The 27,226-nt window shown below is 38.8% G+C and overlaps 1 protein-coding gene across 1 annotated transcript in view; it reads left to right on the top strand.

The window, feature by feature from the left end:
• Window positions 1–27,226, top strand: part of FBXL20 (F-box and leucine rich repeat protein 20) — a 113,058-nt gene that overhangs the window by 40,347 nt on the left and 45,485 nt on the right. The window contains 6 exon segments of the mRNA XM_042472826.1: window positions 16,117–16,171; window positions 21,432–21,506; window positions 23,324–23,418; window positions 24,200–24,268; window positions 26,430–26,477; window positions 26,479–26,523. Coding sequence (XP_042328760.1) covers window positions 16,117–16,171; window positions 21,432–21,506; window positions 23,324–23,418; window positions 24,200–24,268; window positions 26,430–26,477; window positions 26,479–26,523 — 387 coding nt within the window.

Genomic DNA, 27,226 nt, shown 5'->3' with positions numbered 1-27,226 from the left:
GGAAAAAAATGGGCAATGAGTCACCCACAACATTTTGCGCAATTAGATTGGTACATATTGTATCAGTTCCATAAGCAATGATTTCAATCTTTTTTTAAACTCAAAAATATTATGTTCAATCTTTTGTTTTCTGCCAATGCTTAGTTCAGCATGTATGCACTCTGTCTTAAAGTTCAACAAGACAATTAATTCAGTCTATTCATTAATTTTGGATTCATAATTCCAATTCCAAAACACAATTGTAATAACTGAATTAATCTTATTCTAATTCCAAATTATATTAAATGAGATTATTTGTACATTTGTTTCTATTGTGAAGTTTTAGATGAGTCAGTATGTTTAATATTATCCAATATACTTCAGTGGTTGACTTACTCACTATTTCATTCAAGTTTGGAGCTCCCAAATTTTATCTTACTTTTCTAGTTTGGATACGTTCTTTATAGTCTGCTTTTTGCTTAGCGCTTACAAGATTTTTCAATGCTCACTGTTTATCGCTGGGATACTGAAGCAACACCCCATTTCGATATCTTTGGCTTCCCACACATTTGCTCTTCCCTGGAAGCCTCTTTATACAGTGGTGCCTCGGGATACGAAATGATCGGGTTACGAAATTTCCGGGATACGAAAAAGTTGGATTGGCAAAAACTGTTTTGGGTTACGAAATATTTTTCGGTTTACGAAATTCATTTCGGCGCGAAATTCAAATGCTGCAAAGTGCAGCTATAGGCTTTCCAGTGCTAACGGAAAAGTGTTTCGGGTTACGAAATTTTCGGGTTACGAAAGGAATGGCGGAACGAATTAATTTCGTAACCCGAGGCACCACTGTATTTATAGCAGGGTGGCTAGCGCTTGCCTGCCTCAGCATGTTAATAGGTCTCAGCTCGGCTCTCCCAGCTTCTGGCTTAGCGGCTTGGTTTATTCCTCTTTGCATTCATGTGCTGCATGCTCCATGCTTGGGGTTCTTGCCTTGCAGTTAAACAAACCAAAAAGTTTGAGCCTCCCTGAGGACCTTCACTTCTTCCATACCAGGAAGAATTCTTAATGGTCTTCTGTTGTTTTCTGTTGCTTTGGTAGGTTTTATTGTTTTATTGTTTTATAAGCCCTCTGAAAAGAACAGATTGCCGTAGCTCCGACAGCTTGCTCCTTGCGCTTGTGCTCGCCTGCCAGAAGTTTCCAGAAATGATAAGTTCTGGGAGAACAGATTCTTGCTTTAGTTTTCTTTCAATGAAATAGATTCAATGAATCTGTTTACAAATGTATATGGCTAAAGTCTTGGAAATAGACTGCTATACACAAGGCAGCACAACTGTTAATCTAGATTCCCCAAAAAGAGTACTTGCAGTCAAAGTGCAACTTGGCCAGCTCTCACCTCAACATTCTTAAGTCTCCGTATGAATAAATTCAAGCTTGCAGTAATTTTTGAAATGTTTTTCTCACCAGCATCCGAAAGCACAGGAAATAGAATTTTAAGCAATTCAAAATTGCCCAATGACAAGTGTTCACAATGCCTACAGCCAACCTTTTATGTGTTCAGTAGCAGAAAAATAAATTAATTCTTATGATGTAGGTGGCCTGTACATAAAGGAACAGGAATTCAGCTGGAGTCTTGCCACCACAGCCTGAGTCCCAAATCATTCCCTTCGGCAATTTGACTGTTCTAAAATCAATGTCATATGCATGAGTACTGGAAATGTCCTGTATTTTAAGTTTGAGGAAACTGGTAGATAGCTGTAAAATTCCTCAAGTTTATTTTGTTTTTGTCGCAACAGCTAACACATCTCCCCTGGTGGAATTAGTAATACAATAGCCCCTTCCTATATGTGAGGGATCTGTCATCCCCCCCGCCATATGGGAAAAACTGTGTAAAGTTAAATCCCTTTATATGCTATGGCGGCATGTTCCCGTGCATGGCGTCACATGGGCCACCTGTGGCACCCATGCCATTTTGTCCTCCATGGCTTGCCATACGCGTAAGCTCAAATCCACGTGCACACTGTACTGTAATAAAGTTGCATTGAAGCTAGAATTTGATCACTGGTTTATTGTTGAAACAAAATGGGTGAATCAGTCTGTTTCTGGTCCATGTCAGTTTTTTATATGTTACTTCATAAATCCATCCTGTCCAGTTTCTTTCTTAATTTCTTAATTTCTTCTTTTTTAATCTGCATAAAACATGCACTAAATACATATTTCTAGACTATTTTCTCCAAAAATTGAGTTTATGTTTAAATGAAGTTGTTGTTTAAATGAGATCAAGAATCAAGGATTTGCATAGGCTAAAGAAATAAAGGGAAAGATATTTAATAGTGATGTATAATAGTTTTTGTTAGCTTCTGATAGTACAAATAGAGATGGGATAGTCTGTGTATTCTGAAATTTGTTACGATAGTCAGAGCTGAAGAAAATTGCATGTTTCACATCATTTTTATCATTGCACCTGATAGATGTAATCCTACAATATTCTTATTCAAATACTATAAATACACACAGTGGTAAAAAATGAGCATTGCATCATTTCCTGTTGCTATTTGGAGGGAAATTAAGATGTATGAGGTGAGAGGGTTCTGAGTGAGGTTGAAGAGGGCTTTAGCAGGTTTGCAAATTAAAATTTTGAAGATTTGAGGGGACTCTTGGGGCAACAAAAGTGGGGACTGGGGACTGAATACAGCTCATAGGTCACACTTTCCCCATGCCTCTTTTAGGGGTAGCCCACCAGTCTGATAGTTGTGCATCCCTTCTCTGTTCCCTGTTCATTTTTTTCTGTGCTAAAAAGACTCAAAATATATTGTAAGCTTTCTTTGTGAGGAGTTGCTCCAGACTCATTTTTGAAAATCTTTGATTATAAGTTCTATTGATAATTTCTGTTTTGCCAAATGGTTAAGAATAGCAATAGGACTCTTTAGAGGAGAAAAGGCAACACACTGTGGTTAGCTCTGCCACTCATGAGGGCAAACCAGGAATTAATGTGTACCTTGATCCAAAGCAAGATCATCTGAAACCAAACATTCAGATTTGTTTTGACACGTGAGATCCTCTCAATTTTGAACAATGTTTTCTTATCAACTTCGTGTTTGCTTGCTGTCAAGGAAGAAAAGAAATGGTTGGGACAGCAATGATTTATTTTATTGCTTATTCCACATTTGTAGTCAAATTTTGGATATATTTGTCTAATGTACCTTAGAATCCATCTAGAGTATTTATCAAAATGTGCTTCAGTAAGAGAATGTGCAGCCAGAGACAGAGCAGAGTCTTCTTAAAATAATAAAATACATGGGGAGCTTTCTCATTTTATCCTCACAGCTTTGTATGATAGAGTACACTGAGAAAATGTCCAGCTCCAGTACTCTATAACACAGTATCTGTTGGACAGATTTCTCAAGTGATTGGTACAATTTATCAAGGAAGCCATACAGCATAGAATTGCCATAGCATTGTGTTTCCCGTGAAGCTGAAATGCAGACTGGCCTGTTTATGATGGGGAAGGCATCTTAAAACAGGCTGTTACAGTCTATGCCACAATCAATTGGTTCATTTTGAGTGGGGATATTACAGTATTATTTTATTTTTTTCAAAGCAGTAATATCGCTACTCTTTTAGAATTCATCCTAACAAATGGAGTTGTGCATTCAGCATTCTGCCAAACTTTGGTTTTGAACAAACAAGTAGAACTGAGTTTATAAAAAGCTGAAAATATGAAAAGTTACAGTTTCAGAAATGGAAACTTTTGCCTGTTTTGTGCATACTGTAAAAATGCATTAATCTAGATTGGCAGGGCTGCCTTTGAAAGGGAGCCTTCTCAAAGGGACTCTCTTTTAAATGGGCATCAGTTTCTGCAGCACAAAGACGGGTGTGTTTTCATACAGCACTGCTGTGTAAGTTCTTGTTCCCTTGTTGCTTCATTCCAAAGAATGTCTTGACATCTCATGTACGGGGGTGTTGAGTGAACAGCGTTATTTTTCTTCAGTTCAGTTGCAATAGCATGAACAACAGGTGATTTCTAACCATGATGACTTTTTGTTGGGATGCCTGCATTGTGCCTGAAACTGAAATCTTATTTGCCCCTCCGCTGCAATTTCATCACACACTGCAAGTCCAAGAATGAAATGCTGGGGATGAAAATAGAAGATAAGAGTATCATGCCAACACTCATCTCTTTTTTCATCTCTCTTTCTGTCTCTAATACACATAATGTTAAATGGTAGTAACATAATTGTGAAAGGCAGTTATGAGCCACATAAAGTTTAATAGTCAAAGCACCAACAGTGGAACAAATCTGGAGCCTCCTTCCCTTCCAATAAACCTAAGAATTCTGCTTTATAGGATAACCTGAGGGCTTGTCTAAACTAAGGATATACACCAGACTCACCATTGTCCTGATGTGATATGTCTAGAAATGTACAACAACATTCACAACAAAACCAGTTTTAAGGTGTTAATCCATTTTAAGAGAACCCATGGTTTACTTTGATTCTCTTGGCTGTCTGGACAGCTGGATTTCAGCTGGAATCAGCCCGATCCATTTGTCCAGATAGCAGATTCAACACCATCTTGTACTACCACCAGTACCACCACTTCCATGCAGGCAGGAGTTTTGTGTAAAGTCTGCACAGTGTGCCATCATTTCTGCTGAGGTTGGAATGGGGTGGCTGTGCAATCATCAAGGAGGAGATAGAGTGACCTCTTCCTTGTTGATCACATGGTAGGGCACCCCATTCTGACTTTAGCAGAAGTGACAGTCAGGATCTAACAGGGAGCTGGTTGGACAGTGAGGCAGCAGCAGCAATGACGGGAACTGGCCAGCAGGGCTCATACGGTGTCAGCTGGCTGGTCCACGCACACAGTGGCACAGCATGACACCACGTTTGACCGGTCGATGGCCAGCCCAGGACATAATGCTCAAGACTTGCCACAAATTAAGTGGCCAGTGTAAACACACCCTCAGTTGCCAGTCAGTGAGCAACCACTCTTGAAAACAGCACTTTGCTTTAATAGGGGTTTACCTCATTTAATACCACTTTTTTTACTCTCTCTAAATCATAAAAACATTTTTGCATTGGTTTAGCTTTGTGCTACAATACAAAAAGAGAGAAAAGCTTCCAACCTATATATTATATGTGTTTGCCTTTGTGTTTCTATACTTGTGTTACTACAAGTACAAGTACATCTTGGGTGGGTCTGGTATGTTGCTTCCTTGGAAGGAATTATTACTCTTCTTAGGCAAGCACATTAATTGTACTCTTCATATAAAGAATTGTCTCCAATTTTTAATGTATGGCATTTAGGAAGGGTGTTTCATTTCCATTATAGGGAATTGTTTTCAATTTTTTATACTGCCTTGTTTGAGAAGGGGGGGGGGGGATTCCCCAATTTGGGCAAGTTGAGTTAAGTAGAGTCCTCAGCTGTATGAGGTCCTACAACTCTTGCATTGTTGCATTGTTCAGTTTGTGTGCTTTCCATTCTTCCCTGTACCAAAAAATGGCTTGGATTTGAGGTTGTTTTTTTTAAATAGCCAATCCAATTCAGTCCCACATTTTGTTGAACAAGTATCTATCTTACGACCATCAACCATTATATTATCAGGTGAAGTATAAGAATATAGGAACCTATGGACTGGAGTTTTATTTTTTTCATTCCAGTGTTGCTCCATTTTTGCTTCACTTTGCCTTGAGCTGTCAGAGAGACAGAGAAATGACATAGCTAAGTAATAGAACACATGCTTTGCATGTAGAAAGTCCAGGTTCAGTAACTGGCACCTACAAGACAAACTCTGGGGATCAGTTTTGGTGGACCTAGGCTAAATGAACCAATGTGAACAGCATTCTTTATTGTGCTCTCTTTATTTCTAACTTTTCTGATCAAACAAATGTTAACATATCTTTACAAAAATAAATGGCAAACAAATGTTTTTTTAAAAAAATTGAAATGCCCATGATATATAGATAGTCTAAAAGTTAACGGGGAAGTTTAGAGCTTTTTTCATTAGGTGAAAATGAATTGTTTATATTTAGCGGGTGGAATACAGGTTGACTCTCTTATCCAAATCTGAAATATTCCAAAAACTCAAATTGTCCACATGGATAGATGAAATAGTGACAACTTTGCTTTCTGATGATTCAGTGTACATAAACTTCATTTCATGTACAAAATGATTAAAAGTATTTTATACAAAATTATATTCAGGCTATGTGTATAAGCTGTATACAAAATGTATTTTATGTTTAGACTTTGATTGCATCTCCAAGATAATCTCATTATGTATATGCAAATATTCCAAAATCTGAAAAAATTGATACACTTCTGGTCCCAAGCATTTCAGATAAGGCAAACTCAACCTGTATAAATATTGCTATTTAAAAATGATCAAATTCAAAAATTTTATGTACATAAAAAACACGCCGTTAGTAGCTCTATCTCAGTGGTTCCCAAACTTTGGTCCTGCAGATGTATTGGGCTTCTGAGAGTTGAAGTTTAAAACATATGGAGGACCAAAGTTTGGGAATCATTATGGAAGAAGGAATCATTGTGGTAAAGTTATTGGTTCCATGTAACTGTAGAATTACCTGCTTGTATGAACTCTCCCTGGAAGCCAAGATGATTAATTGAGACTGTCATACTTTGGCTACATCATGAGAATGCACAGTTCGTTAGAAAAGACAATAATGCCAGGAAAGGTAAAAGACAATAGAAAGAGAGGAAGATTGTACACCAGATGGCTAGAATCAATCAGGGAGGTCCCAGGCCTGAATCTACAAGACCTAAGCAAAGTAGCGGAGGCTAGGAGAGCATTCCTGATGGTTGTTTTCCTCACAGGACATGCCTCATCCAAGTATCCTGCATAGTTGCCTTGAATACCAACTTTGAAGAACCATATGATGATGAACTACAAATTTTGGAAAACAAAGTGAAAGTGGCACTCAGAAAAATTGGAAAGAATAAATCACCAGGAACAGACGATATCCCTATTGAAGTGCTTCAAATCACACTATAACAGAATCAATTCCAGTGATAACCAAAATACGCCAACAAATATGGAAAACAAAACAAAACAGTGGCCATCAGATCAATATGCATCCCCATTCACAAAAAAGGAGACACAAAAGACTGCAGTACTTTTAGAACCACAGCACGCATTTCCCATGCAGGCAAAATTATGCTCAAAATTTTGCAACATAGATTCCAATTATATATGGAGAGAGAATTGTCAGAGGTCCAAGTAGGGTTCAGGATAGAAAGAGGCACTAAGGACCAAATTGCAAACTTAAAGGTCAGTGTAAAAAAAAAAAATAGAAAAGGATTTGAAAGTTGAGGCAAAGGAAGTCCCTTCAAAATGATCCTCCCCTCTTAGATCCCATAATGTAGTGAGGAAAAAAATAAGTAATCATTACTTGTTATAGTGAGGAGGTGAATTATTGCTTTTTCTAGTCATAACATTTTTTAAAAGAACACATTTCAGGTAACGTCAGTACTTTTCTCTGCTCTGCCCCATAACTAGTGTTGCAAAGCTTACCACCTCTTAATGTGGAGGTTTCCCCTCTCTGTGTTTGCTGAAACAGATTTGGATTTAAATTCTTTTGTCCTTGAAATTAACATTTATCTGTCACCTCTTGCTTGAAAAATGACCACCCAAATGTATCAATTGCTTATATGTACAGATTGGTAATGCATGTCTTGTACAGCTTGTGTGGGGCTTTATAACATAGCAAGGCTATGTACATGCAGAGGAAGAGTTTACTAAGTGTTGAATCATAGTGTGAGGAAGAGTTTGCTATGCTGAATCATAGTTCTATGTGATTTAGATGATGAGTATACTCCCACATCATCCTCTCAGGAATAAATAACAGAGAAAGTATCTAAAAATACAAGAAAACTACAGTACTACATAAGATGTTGCCTTACATTGGTCCATCTAGGCAAATATTGTCAATTCTGGCTGGTAGTGGCTCTCCTCACTTTCAGATAGGATTTTTTTTCTAGCCTCACTTAAATGTTCCTGATATTCCCTTGGTGGTTCTCTTCTGAGTATTAATCAGCCCTAACTCTGCTTAACTGTGTTCAAAATGGTATGGTATTTATATACAACATACAAGAGACAATCTGAAATACAGTATTGTGACCTTGATCATTTTGATCAGTCTTCTATTGTCTCATTTTAGTGCCCTACTATACAACATTCTGTTGCTAAGAATATCTTTTTGGCCCATCATTTTGATCATATCATTCCACTATTGATCTCTTTTCTCTTTTTGAATCCTGTCACTTTCTCCATCAGCCTCTTGTTTCAACTTCTAAAGGCTTGCATGATTTAATTCACCGCTATTTTTCAGCCAGCATTTCCTCATTATTGCCCTGTTTTCTCTGTATTCTTCCGAAATATCTAGGGACTGCTCTTTTAATTATTATTTTAAAATCTTTAGCTAATATATATTTTTGTTTTCTAAAGTCTTAGTTTCATTTTACCCTTACAAATTTGTATATTCAGAGTATTTGGACTATTGCTTAATGATTTTGTATTAGGCCCATATATATATATTGTTGTATGCCTTGGACAGTGGTGTCTGTTTCACTGCTTTATTGTTTTATTTTTTTATACACTGCAATGTATATCAGTGGCACTAAATAAATAAATAAATAAAGGCAAGCAAGAAATTCCTAATTTGTAAAACATAATATTTTATGCTGCTACTCTTATAAATGAATGTGTGCTTTCTCAGCTGTAGGAGCATATTAAATAATGTTAATTAGATATGTATTTTCAGAATGTGTGGATTACCTAGTAACAGCTTACCAGGTTGTGGTTATGTTAGACTGTTACAGTGGGACAACAAAAAGACTTTGTGGCAATTTTTATTTCTCATGTAATGAAATTTGCTGTAGTGCACAAAAGCTTGAGCCAAATAAAATGTGATGGTCTTTAAAATCAACAAAGTGTTTTGTTGAATTATCTAGCTCAGGAGTGGGAGTCACATGTCCTATGCATCATCTGCATTATAAATGTGGATGTTTTCTCCACATTATTCAGGTGAATTGCATATTTATGCACCTCAGTAGTAGCATGCATTCTAATGGATTGAGAGCATCATCAGCTTGGGAAGGAACCATACACCCCACCTTAACCACATGGATTAATACTGTGTTATTCAGAGTGGTTGCAGGACTAATTGTGGTGGCAATACATGGCTGAAGTTACTGTGCACACTAGGCCTAACAAATGCATCACTGAAATATACCCACTATGTCAATTAGGGCCGTTAATCAACTAACAGCATTTTAATTGATTACCAATATAATTCTGTAACCACTTACTTGGAAGTAAGTCCCATTGGACACATGCACACACATTTGTAAGATTGTGGTATAATTGTGTTGTGGTTAATTGGCAATTAATTCAATAAAAATAATCAATTTTATTTCCAGGGGTCAGACCTTCAATACTTAACATATTTGATTTGGCACTTATCCCGAACAGCTTGTTTCATCAGATGCATTGAGTGATGTCTCAGTTGGTAGATTATTGCACACATGCTTGGGTGGGCAAGTGGGTGTGGGGTGTGATCAGTGAGTTGAGAGTGGGAGGAATATGAAAAGTTACAGATATCCATTGTTATCTTAACAGTATTCATTAAAAAGCATAGTTGGAAAACAGTACAAGCATCCTGGCATAAATGAGCTGAATAGCAGACATAAAGCCATTGCCCAATGTGGATGTCTAGAGGGGAACCTCATGGGGGATTATAATCAGTAGGGTTAGACACAATAGAAATCCAAGAAGTGCAAACAGGGACAAACAGCAAAGGAGTGGCCATTAAGCAAACAGTAACGAATGGACACAATCATTCTTTATCAATTTGTCACTGTTCTTGGTTTTTGCGTTTGTTTCCTCTGACCCCAGTGATTATAATCCCCCAGCCACAAGAATCTGTTGAAAGGTTCTTATTTAGCTAAAAATCAAAGCTCTAGTCTCAGTAAAAAATCTACATACAGAGTTTAATGCAGAATTATTCACATTTCTAAACTCTGTGAGAAAGAAATTAAGAAGTTTGTCTTTCTAATGGTGAATGATAGCTTTACAATCTGCCTTTTGTTTCCAGGTTTTTAAAGAGTACATTTATTGATATTCTAAATTTATGTGAATCATGTCAAACCATTAGTCAACTAGGAGCCAGATTGACTGAAAAATTACGAGGTCATTATCTACCTTTATCTAAATATAATATCTAGCTGTTCTGTAATATTGGTTTACTTTCCTGATCCAGCAAATGCAATCCATACAGAGGGAGATAGGCTTCTATGGCTAGACCTAGTACTGCCATGCCTCCACAAGGATTTCTGTATGTCCTTGTCATACACACTGCATAGTATTTCTTTGAAGATGCAGGAGCTTCAACATAGTTTTCTATAGTTTCTTCACTTCTGTGGGTTGGGCCAACCTTGAAAACCAAGCTGAGCTGTTCAGTCCCTCTCTCCTGCTTTTCTGTCTTCAGATATTCCACCCTCCAGAAAGTGAGCTATTTAAATAGAGTCATTAAGCATCATAGGTCATAAGGTTAATTAAACATGCAAGGGATTGACATAGTATTAGTCTTAAAAACAGAGCTGGGGAGATGGCTAAAGGGAAGGCAGCCTTTGTGTCACTAATGGAGCGCTCTCTCTCTCTCTCTCTCTCTCTCACACACACACACACACACACACACACCTACACCTGCTGCTGCTATTGCATTGTGCTATACTTTCTCTACACCTTCCTCCTGAATATTCACAACATATAGGGAAATAGTTTGTTCACATGTCTCAGTGAAATATTTTCCATTTATTACTTACACCTCCCAAAGAAAACTTTCAGATATACTCTGCAGATGAACAGGCGAGAAAACAAAGGAAGCCACTACTAAAATGAGAATTGAAGTATTTTTGCTATTGATTCAGTAGGAGTTGCTTTTAACCTTTTAAGCCCTTTTTGTCCATGATACATACCTCTACTAAAAAAAAACCATCCATGATGCAAAGGTTCCCAGTTGCTTACCAGGGATTCTATAACTTGTTGTAGTCTTACCGTAGGTTCAGTTACAGTGGCGGTGTGTTCAAAATGAAATTGATCAGTGATACATTGAAACCATCTCCATGTGATTCACATTTGGTTTAGATAAGCAGATACTTATACTAGAACTTTACTAGGTCTTCAATGAAAGCACATCTTTTTTTTGAGAGTCAGCATGTCTTCAGTCCGAAACTAAACTGAAAAATATCTTCCCATCCCAGAGATCCCCAGAAAATTTGGGAATGAAAGAGAAAGAAGAAAATGGGAAGGGAAAAAAAAGTAACATCATTCCTTGGGAAGGAAAGAGAATTAAAATTCCTCATTTCTTGGGATTCTTTGTGATCAGCCATGGAAGTTGTGTGGATATAAGAGCTTTGTAGCATTCTTCAGAATTTGGAAATGATGAAGGATTTTTAAGAAGACTAAATGGCATCTTTCCCCCTCTTTTCCCATACAGAAAGCTTCCATTGTTGTTATCAAGCTACCAGAGCTGAACCCGAGAGCATAGGACCCCAGTCACAATCCTCTCTGTAGGACACCTTTCTGTGGTGGAGAGGTTTTTGGATATTAGAAAGAGAAAGGAGATGAGACCACACTGAAAAGTTACTTTCCCTTCTAGTTTGGGAGTATACCGTTGTTAAATTCAGTGTTCTTGTTATAAGGCCAGCACCCTAAATACTTTAAGCGTAATGTAAATATGCATCTGAAGGCACCAGATCTTTTTTAAAAATTATTACAAAACAACAACAATAGCACAAACAAATACAATACTTTTCTAAACACATTACAACTAACTACTGGAAACAAAAAGAAAAAATTAAACAACGAAAACAGAACTATGGTTTTTAACTTGCCCATTTGTGGTTGTGTTACTTTTAATATTTCTACTTCCTTCTTTCTATTCAAACATTATCACATGCCGTAGCAATAATTTTAAAAGAAAACAAAAGAAAACAAATAAAAAATGTGCCTTAATGGTATAATGTTACAATATTATATTTCAAAAAAGAAACAACAATCATATCTTTATTAATAATAACCATAAAAAAGAAACTTAAAATAAACCCATAAACACCTACATTATAAAACATTACTTAGGGCCTGAACAGACAGGCCAAAATAAAGCTGCTTCGGGTCACGTTGAAGGTATGCTGTTTAAATGACACACACATCTTAAGAGGCTAGAAGCTGCGCTCCAGTCCTTAGGCCTGGAGCATGGCTTTGGCACAGCTTGTGGGCTTTTATGACACATACAGCATTTAAACAGCATGCCTCCAAAGTGACCCAAAGCAGCTTTATTTCACTCTGTCTGTTTGGGCACTTAACTAGTACCTTAGTATTATCTCATATTTCAGGAAAACCTTTAAATATCTTCATAATTTTGCATGCATTAATGTAGTCAACTTATCAATTTCTACAAATTCATCTAATTTTAACAACCAAATTTTGTCTCTTTCCATGTCTGAACATTATCATTCTTGCTACAGTTGTTGTATATCACATAACTCTTCCATGCTTTTTCTCCAGTTGTTCATCCAGAATTCCCAACAAAAATAATCCTGGTGTCACTTGAAATCTTGTCTTCAGAATCATATGCATTTGAGTCCAAAATGTCTTAGCTTTCTCAATGGTTCACTACATATGATAAAAAGTTCCTTCTTGCTTCTCATATTTCCAATATATATTTAAACAATCTTTATACATTTTAGAGTTTCTTTCTGGAGTTGAATACCAATGGTACATCTTATAAAATTTTCCCTTAAGATAATTGCTTGAAGTAAATTTTAAGCCATTTGTCCCTGAAAGCACCAGATCCTATCTGACCTTTAAAGCTAAGCAAAGGAGTTTGCCTTTGCCTTCCTCTAAGGCTGAAATACTTGCACAGTGTCACCCAGTGGGTTTCCATGGCTGACTAGAGATTCAAATCCTGGTCTCCCAGTGTCCTAATCCAACACTCAAACCACTACATCACACTTCCTCTTCAGAGGAAGGAGCTGGCAAAACCATCTCTTATTCCTTGCCTAAGAAAATCCTATGAAATTCACGAGGTTGCCATAAATCAGCAGGTAACTTAAAAATGACTTTAAAAGATGATGTACCATGAGTACAGTATTTAACTCCAGAAAGAAACTCTGAATCTCTGAATGTTGGAAATGTGAGAAGCAAGAAGGTATTTTTTATCAAATGTGGTGGACCTATGAGAGAGGTAAGACAATTTGGACTCAAAATCATATGATGGAAGACATTCTAAAGACATACATATACACCAGCTGGAGCTCACACATTGCACAATGATCAAATAGCTCCCCGACTACCAAGAGGAAAGTGAGAAAGCTCTGTATGTGCTTGTTGAACAATTGGATAAGCTAGGGACTGCACTGAAATGTAATTGCTTTCATAACTAATTTTACAGAAAATAATTCCTCATCAGGAGTCCATCTTAGCCAAACTGTTTTTCCCTTTTCCTTTTTTTGCTTTCTGGATCCCTCTAGATGTTCTAGCCATGGTGGAATGGTAGTAACTGTTGTTCATAACATTTGGAGGGCCCCAGTTTGAAGGGATTTAATCTAGACTCCAGTTCATCTTGATGTTGCAAAAAGGATAATAAGATTTCAAGTAGCTTAATATATAGCATACATCAAAGCTGATCATAATTCAGTGAAGTGTTCATGGATTTACTCCTTGATAGTGTCTGGACCTCAGCAGATATCTGAGCCAGTTCTGCCCCATTGTAATCACATCTCCATTCATCTTGACAGTGAGTTCTGTCTAAATAAGAAGCTTACATATAATTATGTCAAGAAATACGTCCAACAAATTATACCTTTACCTCCCTTCTTTTGTATCTTTCTCATTTCTCTGCACTACCCACATTTTGATTAAATTTCTGATAATTTAGGCAATCTGGGAAACAGGTGACATATTTGTTAAAAAAAACAGTCAAAAAGGACTAGGAGAAATGCACAGTAGTTTCAGCAGGTCTAGCGAGAGCCAACATGGTATAGTGGTTTGAATGATGAACTCCAACTCTGGAGACCCTACTTGGTTGATCTTGGGCAAGTCACATGCTCTCAACATCAGGGGAAGGCAATCGCAAAGCTCCTCCGAACAAATCTTGGCAAGAAACCCTCATGATAGTTCACCTACCATGACTTGATAGCACACAACAACAATAACAGAGAGACAGCCAGCATGGTATAGTAGTTTGAGTGTTGTATTACAACTCTGAAGATCAAGGTTCAGTTGCTCACTCGGCTATGGAAACCCACTGGATGACCTTGTGTAAGTCACATACTCTCAGCCCCAGAGTGTGATTTAGGGTTATCATAAGCTAGAAATTAAGGCACACAGCAAAAACAAAGAGCTGTGGAATGGTGGAATCTAGTTCCATACTCAGAGGAATGCTGCCTAATTCAAATCTCATTCACCTCTGATTCAAGTTGGCAAAGAGAAGCTGTGTCACCAGTTCCTTCCTCCTAAAGCATGTATTGAAACAATGCCTCTAAGCTGCTCGGACTTAGCTAAGAGAGCATTCACATTGAGCTTTTAGTCAGCTTTCAGGGCTGTTTTTAGTCCTGGAGGTGCTCCTATTCTTGGAAAGTTTGCAGGGATTTCTTAACAGAAAGGGCTGTGTCTAGCCCTGGAAGCTGTGCTGTCAAGCCTATCTAAGGATAATAGAGATAGATTCAGATTCATAGCTAATTAGGGTTTTTTCGGTGGGGGGTTGTTTCTTTGCCTTTTGGTCATTTCTTTTTTAAGATTTTCTTGCCTGTTGGTACAGTATTTCTTTTCTTAGGGCTGGATACACCATTCAGGCACATTTGGACAGAAAAGAAGGGGAATCCCAGGAATTACTCTATCAGGAGGAACTTGTGTATGAGGCCCTCAGTTCCTGTTTAAAAACCATGTAACAGCAAGAAAATAAAACTCATTATATTAATATGCTGTGGAAACTAAGGGAAGGGCAGCTTGCCTGTCACAGTTCTGCAAGAAGCACAAGGAGAAGTGCAGCATGTGATTCTGGGTGCAGAATTCAACTTCCTGAAAATCCCCACTTCTATTTAAAACAAACCAAAAAACTCTTTATGCCATGTATATATAAGTTTGAAAAAGTCTGCTAATAGTTGCTGAACCTGCTAGATATCTGTTAATAGCTACTGAATAAGAGCAAAGAGCTGACTAAGATGTCCATTGGTTGGAGGTGAAGTGTCAGTCTTCTGCATATCTCTTTGCTGACAATAGAATATTCTTCAAATCCAAACTCTAGGTAATAGCCCACCTGTTAAGTGCATAGTAGTATTATCTGACAATAAAGGCCCAAGTGAGGGCTCCTTGTCTCCCTGACATGTAAGGATGTAAATATATAATGTTCATTTGTTCCCCCCCACCTCTCATTTAGGAGCTCTGCACTATTAACTGCAACCTCATTTGAGAACTAACTGTTTGTGTTTGTGTTTCAGTATAGCTGTGTAATTTTTGTGTTTTAATCTCTGTGTTGCCTTTCCTGTATTATAATTTTATTCCAAAAGAGAGCTGAAGTTTGTTTAGTCTTATAAATATGAAATTTAAAAATTGCTTAATACAGTACGGTGTAGTGTAGTTTATAATAAAGGTTATTTTATCTGTGATCTCTGTCATGGTATTTTTATTATACTTACCGAATCTATGGCATCATATTGTATTGTTGGTTTAAATTGTGACTGGCTTTGCGTATTGTACAGGCACTAGTAGGGCAGGATATAAATATTAATAAATAAGTAATAACACAATACAGTACATAAAGTTCAGTTAAGATTATAGACAGCGAACAAATTTTGTTGTTTGTAATATGTTTCTTTTTATTACTGTTATTGTGGCGTAATGAATTGTAAGAGATTAATGACATATATTGAAGATATTCAATTTGTTCTAGTAAGCAGTGTTTGTTACTGTTCTACTGGATGGACACTCCAGAGGTTGGCCAGCCAGTAAATTGTTTGAGCATTTGTACATAAGTCAATTGCTACTAACAGTTTGGAAGGAAAACCCTCTGTAAAAGTTCCAGCATTAATTTTTTGTGTGTGTGCATTTGTTAACAGAATATTCTCCTTCCTGGACGTGGTCACGCTATGCCGTTGTGCTCAGGTCTCCAGGGTAAGAATGTTTGCATACCAGTACTGGTAAGGTTTTAATTGCTTGTCTTTTGGGAACCTCCAGTTTGCCATCTTATTAAAATCCAATGGAATGCCAGTTGAAGCAGTATTACAATGAATGCATGTTCTATCCGGCATTCCAGTATACATCTTTTTGTTACCGTGTTGAGTGAGACCGCAAGTCAACCAAATTATTGGTGACATTTTATTGTTTGGTGGTATTTGCATAGAGATTCATGGGTGGAGAGGTTTATTTGCTTGCCAAATGTCCTTCCTTGAACGATGAGGTAGAAAGCTACCACTGAGCAAGAAGGGACATTCTTAATATGACTCTTATCTATGTTAAATAAAATCCTTTCTCATTTTGGCTGTCATGCATGCTAATTGGTCTGTTAGTTATAAAATATTATGAGCTTACAGTAGTTAAATCTCTTCTCCTGTATTGATGTTCAGTACAGTATATTTAGTATACTAAGAATTCCAGAAGGGTGTATGTTTCTTTGTACGTAAAACATATACAGGTCCGTATTACATAATGTGCACCACAAATTGCCTTGCCTTGCTGTTCATAGTTATTTCCTGACCTTCCCTTTTCCAATTGACCTCTGTAGCTTCCACTGACATTTGTGAAAGACTTTACTGTACAGTGTTGCTATATGGCAGATGGTTAAGAGGAAAAAGCTTTTAGTAAGTTAAGCTGTAGGTTTTCTCCTACAGAAATCTATTGTCTGGCTTCGACCAGCCTTTCCAAATGGAACTCCGCTCCAGATATTCCTTTGTTTCACCTCAACGTGGTCTGTTTTGGGAGACAAAGAACCCTGGGCTTTTTTTAACCTCTGCTCAGAATCATTTTAAAAGTTTGTGTTTCTGCCCAACTGCCCATCTCATTGGCCAATTGCTTTCTTGTCACCTGTGACTTTAAAATGTAACTGTATCTCCTCCTACATCTAACTCTTTGTAATCTGGGAAGAAGGTTCTGATAAGTGGAAGGACTCCCCTTTATCATGTGCACCCCCAAATCTCAGTCAGTTTGCGAACAACCAGAAGTTGGAACCAAACAGGCTGTAATTACATCTTGTAGCCTAGGAGAGAAAGAAAAGAGGGACCCCCATATCCTTTGCAGGATTTCTAAAGGATCCATTCTACTCAGAAGTAGGAGAGGGACTCAGAGAACCATCACACCAATCTACATGAAATACACAAAAGAAAAATCTAACAGTAGATTTTTTTTTTTCATTCCACTCATCCCAGGTTGGATGTATACAGCAGGACCTCAGTATCCATGGGGAATCCATTCTGAAACCCCCCCCCCCCATGGATACCAAAATCTGCAGGACCTCAAGTCCTGTTCTCCCGAATGGTGGTGCATACACACTGCCACACCACTATTAAAGACAATGGGACTTCAGGTGAAGTCTTGTTGTACTTAATGGTGGTGCAGTCGTGTGTGTGTACGTGTGCTGCCACTGGGGACAATAGAGGCTGTCCCTAATGGTGGCACGGCCATGTGCACATGGTACCATCGGCTTGCCGATACAGCAGTCCCACTGTACTTTGTTATAGCAGAGAGTTTACATTCCATGCTATTTTGCTCTTTCCGTTTTCACTCCTTCCATCTCCTGTTCTGTTTCAGTTTTCTTCAAGTACAAAGGAAGATAATAAATATGGCTTGAAAATTTGCAGAGAATGACTTTTAAAACTATCAGTACACCTTTTGATGCTCTTTTTAAGGGATCATTCTTTTTATCAATAAAATGACCCCCTCATGTTACAGATAATAATTGAAATGTTATATTGAGGTCATTAAATGTAATGTGCCAAGGTATATAATGATGTAACATAGATTTTGATTGGGAAGGGTTAGTGGAATGAACGAACTGGAATTAAAAGTTTTTTACCCTGGAAGGATAAAATGTTGCAAAGAATTTCAGCCATTAAGCAAAATAGCCATCTTTTTTGAAATCTGTATACTGATTGAATTAAGACATGAGATAGGAGATTTTTCCTTTCCTCCTTCCTTCCCCAACTATTCATGTCTTCCTCCTGCATCAACAATCTGAGCTGGTTGTACAAGAGGTTGTACCAAGTAAAATAAAGCAACATTATGTTGGACCCAGAAAAGTGTGGTGCTCAGTGCAAAGCATTGTGCAGTGATTAAGCATGTGTGGCTTATCAGTGGGTTTTCATGTGTGGGATGTGCATAGTATCCCAAGCTGTTCTTTCTTTTTATTTCATTTGTATGCCACCATTCTCCTTGGGGGGACCTAAGGCAGTTCACAGAGAAAACACTTAAAATTTCAGTAAAATTCAAAACAATTAAAAACATCTACACACAATATAAAATCACATAAAAATATACAAAAGTTAAAAACATAACTAAAATCCACCTTGGTACTTCTTTACACTTGGATATGTTGGATGAAAAGAAGAAGAAAAAGGAGAAGCAGCAGCAGCAGTGATGGTGGCAGAGCTTTATTTATATCACTGTTTCCAAGGCCAAGATTCAAGATTGCTCACAGATTAAAACAAATACAAAATATTTGTGTTAAAATTTACAAATATCAAATGGAACTAAAATATCAACATTTAAAAACAGTTTAAAATGATCAAAATTAGCTTTAAATCATTATAATTAAAGCATTATAACACCCTCATAACATCCCTGTTGAAGTAAAGAAAAACCTTGACTCCCAACAAAGGGACATCAAGAAGGGGGCCATTCTAGCTTCCCTACCAAGGGAGCTGGAGAGCCTAGAGACAGCCACCAAAAAAGTCCTATTTCATGTCCCCATCAGCCATTCCTGTAAAGATGGTAGGACTGAGAGAAGGGCTTCTCCTGAGAGTCTCAGCTGCCAGGCAGGCTCATATGGGAAGATACAGACTGTAAGTAGCCTGGGTAGTGTAGAACTTTTTAGGTCATAAACAGTACTTGTGGCCAGAAACAAGCCAGCAGCTAGTGGAATTGTTGTACCAAGGAAGGCATATGGCCCCATTAACCACTCCCAAGGTGCAGGTTTTTGGATCTATTAAAGTTTCTGAACATACTTCAAAGACAGCCCAATACTCCAGTGCATTGGAGTAATCCAAAAAGGATGTAATTGAGGCATGGCACTGTGGTCAAATCAAGGCGGGTTACAGACGGGCAGGGGAAGAAGTCTTGAAGGTGTCTTCTGCTGAATACGGAGCCTCCAGACCGCCTGCCCCGGGGGCGTGGCTAAGGTGTCTGGGGCTTCCACACTGGGGGTAGTGAAGACGCCTCACCTGGGGCCATTTCTTACCCGCAGTTTCCATACTGCCACCTTGCAGGACGCTGCAAAGAGAGAGACAGCTTCCGCACGGGCGGCCAAAAATGTGGCTTTTTTTTCTTTTGCCGGCTGGCGGATGCGCAGCTGTGCAGCTGCGGCACTCAACACCGGCGGCAGAAAGCATATGTGCACATTTAAAGCGCCCAGGCCCCATTATACTTTTCCCCCCGCCCTACCCAAGAACAGTGGTGGTCTCCTGCCAGCTGGTGATCAGCTGGTGTTGGCATCCTTGTCCGCTTGCACGTTGCTAGTGTCACCAGCATCATGGATGCTTCCTCTCCTTTGGTCCCCGCGCTCTTGCTGAATCTGCAATGTACAGCCACAGCTGTCGCCGCTGCCACCTCTGTCCCCCTGCCATCCCCCATCACCTCCCTTGTATATATGTAAATATTTAAAGTTTTAGCATTTTTTATTGTTAGGTGAAAATGGCGCAGGAATGTGTGTAGGGGTTCTCTTTAAATTCCAAACTTTCCACAATTCTAGCAGCGCATGCGTACATGTTGCTCTAGGGTTACGGTTATGAGCATTAAAATAGAGTGCAGCTGTGCTGCAGCTTTCACATCTGCATGGCATCTGACGCTCTAATTAGAGCCTCGGTGCAAACTGCGCATGTTCCAGGACCCCGACTCATTATGCGACACAGCAGACACGGAGCTTTTAAATGGGCAACTTAAATTAGCGGCGTAACAATTCTGGCGTACCGGTGCAGCAGCTTATAGACGGAGATGTGCAGTTGCGCAGTATATAGAAAAGAAGCGGGGAAAAGCGGCACCTTTTTAATGCCGCTTCTTCCTGCTTGGGGCGTGCGGGCGCGTGTTCATGACGGCATTCAGGTAAGGGCCGTCTGAAGTCTACACCTTCATGACGTCATGAACACACCCCTTTTTGCCCGTCTGTAACCCGCCCAAGTATCTCCAGGAATAGTCACAGTTGGCACACTAGTTTTAGGTATGCAGAGGCACTTCTGGCCACTGCAGAAATTTGCTCTACCTTTCAGCCAACCAGAAGCACCTCTCTTGCTTGGATTAAACTTCAATTTGTTCACCCTCCTTCAGTCTATAACTGATCACAGATTTAGAACTGAAACACCTTCCTTGGAGTTTAATGGAAAGGGGAAATAGAGTGTCATCAGTTTACTAGTGAACCCCAGTAGTTTCATACAAATGTTGAATAGATGGGAAACTAAGCAAAGCCTGAAAAGGTCCAGCAGCCAAGGAGTGAAACAGTAATCCAGCAGTACTACTTTCTGGGTTTGCCCCTCTTAGAAGAAAAGGAGCTACTTTAAACAGTGCTTCCATATCCCATGCCAGCACGATAAACCAAAATACCATGTTTAAAGATACTGAAGGTTGTTGAGAGGTCCAGCAGAACCAACAGGGATACATTCCACCTGTCCAGTTCCCACTGAAAGTTGTCCATAGTGGTTGCCAAAGCTGTCTTAATTCAGTAACCAGGTCTGAAACCAGAATTAAATTAATCAGGATAATCTGTTTCATCCAGGAACTCCTGGAGCTGAGAGGTCACTACATGTCCTAATAACTTTCCCCAAAAATGGAATATTGGACACTGTCTAATGATTGTCCATTATAGAGGAATTCAGGCAAAAGTTTTTTCAACAGCAGTCTTAGAACTGTCCCCTTTAGGCATGTTGGGATCCTGCCTTATCATAAGGACAAATTGACTACTTCCTCCATCCACTTGGCCATGCCCCCTCTGGCATGCTTAGTCTTAATGAACCAAGAAGGGGGAGAGTGTTACATACTTTTGGTGTTTCTCACTTCTCCAAGGATCCTGTTCACATCCTCATAGCAAACATCTCCCTGGCAGCTCTGTGCATCACTGGGACAGCAGCTTTCTTGTGAATTTAAATCAGATCACTGTCTCCACCTGCTTTCTATTTACTCCATATTTAACCACATATTTAACATTCTTTTGTCTTCTACCTTTTAACTATAGGCATGGAATGTCCTGGCCCTGGATGGAAGCAACTGGCAGCGCATTGACCTGTTTGATTTCCAGAGAGACATTGAGGTATAATTGAGTATTCTGCAGTTTTTTCTCTTTAGTTAAACAGTAATTACAGCAGTGCATAAGATTAGTAACAAACCATGTAATCTTCTGCAGCTTACTCCAGAGACAGAAATTGTTAATTTTTGGTTCGCAGCCTTAGGGAATCTTTAAAGCTTTAACAATGGTTCATAAATTAAAACTATGCTGTATGTGTGTGCAGAGTTTTTTTTCTCTTTTGTGTGCATAAATATATTTGACCTCATACTATTTGTTGTAAGCCCATTTACAACATTTTTACCACTCTTTAATAAGAGTGTCATTTTATCTTCACTTTTGAGTCCCAAAAATGGTTAGATTTCAGTTTACATGGAACTAGTTCTCTGGGTGACACTCATTGTCATATGGAAAGACCTAAGGTGCTGTTCTGGTAGAGTGGCCAGGCCTTTGGGAAGCACTAGGTTGTGTAATTTTGGCCTCTGTAGATATGACAAAACATATTTCCATGATAGTCTTGGCTTAATTAGTTGATTTCCCTATCCAAACATTTAGATCTACACCATTATATATGAGCAATATCATCTCATATACAAGCCAGAACATTCTGGCATCTGCTTTTAAATGTGAATATCTGTTGTATGGATCAAGATTTCTTAAACTGTGTAACAGACAACTTTTTGTGAATAAAGTCTGTTGAGTCTCTCCAAATGTAATCAAATAGTCCTAGAATGCATGACTGACTGATTATTTTCTGTCATGGTAATAGTTCTGCTGCCTGGATTCTCATAAGGAATTTGTCTGTGAATGCTCTTTCTCAGATGCTCAGAGCGAATTTACTACAGTAAATGACCTTGAAGGTGCAATTGAAAGACAGTGTTCCAACTCATGAGTTGTGCTTTTACTGGGAGCATTCAAATGACCAGTGTGACACAAGTAAAATAGTAATCTGGCAGCACAGAGGGATAGTGTGAACTTTTCTAAAACATGTGAAGTCGAAGGCTTCCATGGCCGGCATCCATAGTTTTTTCTGGGGGTTTTTGGGGCTATGGGGTTTTTTGGGCCATGTTCTAGCAGAGTTTCTTCCTGACATTTCGCCAGCATCTGTGGCTGGCATCTTCAGAGAATGTTTGCCTGGAAAGGACTTGCCTATATATATATATTGTGTGACCTGGAAAGGCAGGAGTGATTTGCATGTATATTGTTTGTTTCAACAGGAAAGTGGAATCCCTTAAAGTAAACAAGGTTTGGCTACCAGTCCTGAAAGATAGCAAGAAAAAGACTCAACAGATGCAAATGAGAAATTCCCAGGGTCAGGGGTTTCCCAGCAGACAATGAGCACTAATCAAGCAGACATTAATCATCTTGTGCAGACCCTCACACCCTGAGGACTGCCATTAGCAACAAACAATATACATACAAATCACTCCTACCTTTCCAGGTCACACAATATATATAGCCAAGTCCTTTCCAGGCAAACATTCTCTGAAGATGCCAGCCACAGATGCTGGTGAAACGTCAGGAAGAAACTCTGCTAGAACATGGCTACATAGCCCGAAAAAACCCACAAAAAACTATTTTCTAAAACAAACAAAACAACCCACAAAAAAGCCCCCAGCTATTTATGGGTCAACAGAATATTCACCATTTAGTAGTTCCAGAATACAGACTTTAAGTGCACAAGCCAGTAGTAAGAGAGGACAGCAGAATATGATTTTAAAAAAAGACCAGGAGGGAGAATAGTAGGTTAAGGGGAGGGAGATTTTACTCAAAAGAATGAGAAAATTAAAATTGTTTGCTCCGGTTTAGAAGATTACTTCATTTATTTCCTGGTCTTCTTACAGGGACGTGTAGTGGAGAATATTTCTAAAAGATGTGGGGGTTTCTTGCGAAAGCTGAGCCTGCGTGGATGCCTAGGTGTGGGAGACAACGCATTAAGGTAGAACTCAAGTGCTTTGTCACTGGAAAAAACAAATCACATTTATATTCAGTAAAGATTTGAAAAATGAATGTCTCAGAGACTTAAGTACTTTTAGGTGTAATATGGTTATAACATCCTAAAATTAATGTATTTCTATTTTATCATAATTCCCTCTAATACAAAATTTGAGTTGTTCCATACCTGGCCAGAAACAATATGTGCCCATCAAAATTATAGAAGTGGTTTCTGTGTACTTGGAGGAATTGTTGCATTTGCAACAATATGTGGGGGGGGGATCCAAATAGCCTGACAAAGAGCTATTAGTAATGACTTCAGGCCCTGCAGGATATTGAAGAAGTCTTTTGAGAAGACTTGATTTGGACATGTTGACAACCCCAACCCCAATTCAGTTATTTGCCTGCCAGTATGTTTACTTTTAGGGACTATGGCTCCCACAATTCCCCAATCAACTGTCTGCATTTGTCTGGCTGGGGTATTCTAGAAAACAGTAAATTTTCCAAGCTCTGATTGAGTGCACATAAGGAGTTCTGTCTACTGCAGCTGACAGTGTCAGCTCCATGTTTACATAAATCTCTAGATCACACTATATATGTTAAAGGAATTTTCAAAGCTATACTCCCTAAATATCCTCAAAATACTATTTTAAAATACCCCAAAATATTATGCTACTTTTTCCCCCCCCCTCATGTAAGAAACCTTTTGAGAGTTAGATGTCATTGATGTAAAGTGTGTGCTATTAAAAGCCTGGAAAGTGTTGTACCTTTTCTCTCCCATGAAGGACGTTTGCACAGAACTGCAGGAATATTGAGGTTTTGAATCTGAATGGCTGCACCAAGATTACAGATGCGTAAGTGACTTTTTTTGGAGGAGGGGAAGCTCTGAGGTTAGCCCTTTAAGTGTTAGCCCTTCAAGCAATAATCCTATATGAACCTACCAGGAAGAATGCCAGTGGGTTTACTTGTGCTTAGGCATATATTTGATTGCAGTGTTAAGTGCTTTGCCTGTTTATTTTTTTTCTCCTTGTTCTTTTTTTTGAAAGTTGTCCAACACTGATGTAAGAATCATCTGAGGGTGATTGGGGAAACGGTGAGAAAATATTCAAGGGACCTGGGGGAAATAAATAGCTGGCAGGTTTCTCACCTTCTGATTCTCTCTGCCCGCAAACCCTTTCTCAATATTCACATAGTGGATTATGTAGTCTGTACTCAGACTGTGGTGGTCCCTTATGTGCATTTCAGATAGCCAAGAAAACAGATAGTTAGGTGACACGTGGCTTGGATGGCAAGAATACAAAAAAAAAAAACTGGCAAGCATCCATCAACAGATGAAAACAAAGGAAGATACAGAATCAAAATGCAAAATGAAGAACATTTAATTGTGATGAATTGAATAAAATCATTTCCATAGTGTATATACTCCGGGATCTTTCTCGCCTGCTACAGAACAACATGACAGTACATAAAAATAAATATATATGATAATAAAAGCAGACCAACATAGCATGCAGAAAAACCTACTGTGATGTATATCTATACTTCCCCGTGTATATACCCCAAAGTGTAGATGTCATCAGATTTTTACTGAGCATTGATTTTTAATTTAGATGTACAACCATATAGCACTTTTATTTCATTGAAAAAGAAATCAGATTGAACAAAATCCTGTCAGTGTCATTATATTTTATAAACAGATTTTAGTGCACTCAAAATAGACATAGATCATAGGAATGATATGGCTTTGAATGATACAGAAAGAATGAAAAGCCCAAGCCTTTCCTGTTCTGTAAATCCCTGCATAAAACTTTCTATTTTTGCCTAGAAAGATGTACAGGTTTTTCCTGTGTCAGAAATGTCCATTTTTCACTGGGATGAAAGGTAGAAATGTGAATGCTTTATTTATACATTTTAAAAAATTAAACTTTGGTACAAAGATAATCAAAAGCACACTTCCTTTCAGACCACAAGCTTTAACATGTTTCCCTATTGCAGAAAAAGAATAAAGCCAAAAACCATCTTAAATACATGAATGCAGATTGAGTCTCCCTTATCCAGAATTCCAAAATCCTAAATATTCCAAAATTGTCCACATGGTTGGCTGAGATAGTGACATCTTTGCTGATGGTTCAGCGCATACAAACTTTTGTTTCTTGCACAAAATAATTTAAAATATTATGTTTAACGTTATCTTCAGGGTATGTGTATAAGGTGTATATGAAACATAAATGTATTTCATGTTTAGATTTGGGTCCCATCTTCTAGAGATCTTATTTTATTTATTTATTTATTTAGGTATTTATATCCCGCCCTTCAGCCCTAATGGTTCTCAGGGCGGCTTAGAATTATTATTTTTAATCAGACAGTTCCCTGCCCTCAGGCTTACAATCTAAAAGACATGACACAAAAGGAGAAGGGAATGGTGGAGGGAAAGCAGATGAGGTCCAGTGGTTCTTCTCTCCCTCTGAGGCCTGGACCAAGGCAGATGGATTGGAGGGAGGGCTCTTCCTTCTTCCAGGCTAGTCCTCATGGAGCTGGACCTGCCTGGTGAACTCCCTCTCAGGCCGGCAGATGGCAGTTATGGAGGGCAGAGTCTCCTTCCTTCAGGCTAGTCCTGATGAAGCTGGACGTGCCTGGTGAACTCCCTCTCAGGCCAGCGGATGACAGTTATGGAGGGCGGAGTCTCCTTCCTTTAGGCTAGCCCTGATGGAGCTGGACCTGCCTGGTGAACTATTATGTATATGCAAATATTGCAAAATCCAAGGAAAAAATCCAAAAATCCTAGTCATTTGAAATCCTAGTCATTTCAGATAAGGGACATTTAACCTGTACATCTAATCCCTAAACAGAGTGCTGTGAAAGTAGGGACCAAATGCCATAGGGGGGACTCCAGAAGAAACAATGCCTTTTGATGGTAATGCTGGGAACTGTCCATTGGGAAGCAACCACAAAAAGCTGACTTTAAAAAAAAAAGCAATGGACTAATATACCTGTATGTGTTCTGCTTTCTTCCAGTACATGTACTAGCCTTAGTAAGTTCTGCTCCAAACTCCGGCATCTTGATCGCTTCCTGCACCTCAATAACCAATCTGTCCCTCAAAGCACTGAGGTGAGGAGACATTCTTCATATATTTACTTCTTTATGCTAGTATTTCTAACTTTTTAGTTAATAAGTGAGTCTCTTATTTTAAAAGTCACATGCCTTTGTGACAGAGATTTTCCCTTCATTTTACCATATACTGGCCCAGCTCACAGTGACCACTTCAGGTGTCTTGGATGACACACACTTCCTCAACCATTTCAAACCAGCTTAAGAACAGGATACAAAGGCCTGTTACAGACAGCCAAAATAAAGCTGCTTCGAAGTCCAGTGTGATGTTATGGTGGTGTTTCAATGATGCATGTGTCCTAAGAGTCCAGAAGTCGCACCAAAGCCACGCTCCAGCCCTAAGGACTGGAGCGTGGCTTTGGTGAGGCTTCTGGACTCTTAGGAGGCATGCATCAGTGAAACACCATACCTCCACTGTGACTCGAAGCAGCTTTATTTTGGCTGTCTGTAACAGGCCAAAGATGAGACTGCTGTGGTCACCTTAGTGGATGATCTTTGCCTGACCATTGACGTGTGTGTGTGTGTGTCCTTGCTGGTGTGCGTGGACCTCAGCAGTGTTCAATACCAGCAATCATGGTATCCTTCTGGAACGCCTGAGCTGGTTGGGAATTGGAGGAACTGTTTTGTAGTGGTTCCAGTCCTACTTTTCAGGCAGGTTCCAGATGGTGGTGCTTGGAGATAGCTGCTCCTCAAAAATGAGCTG

This window comes from Sceloporus undulatus, chromosome 6 (genome assembly GCF_019175285.1).
Source record: "Sceloporus undulatus isolate JIND9_A2432 ecotype Alabama chromosome 6, SceUnd_v1.1, whole genome shotgun sequence".
In the NCBI taxonomy this organism is placed as follows: Eukaryota; Metazoa; Chordata; class Lepidosauria; order Squamata; family Phrynosomatidae; genus Sceloporus; species Sceloporus undulatus.
This window is presented reverse-complemented; position numbering and strand designations above follow the sequence as displayed.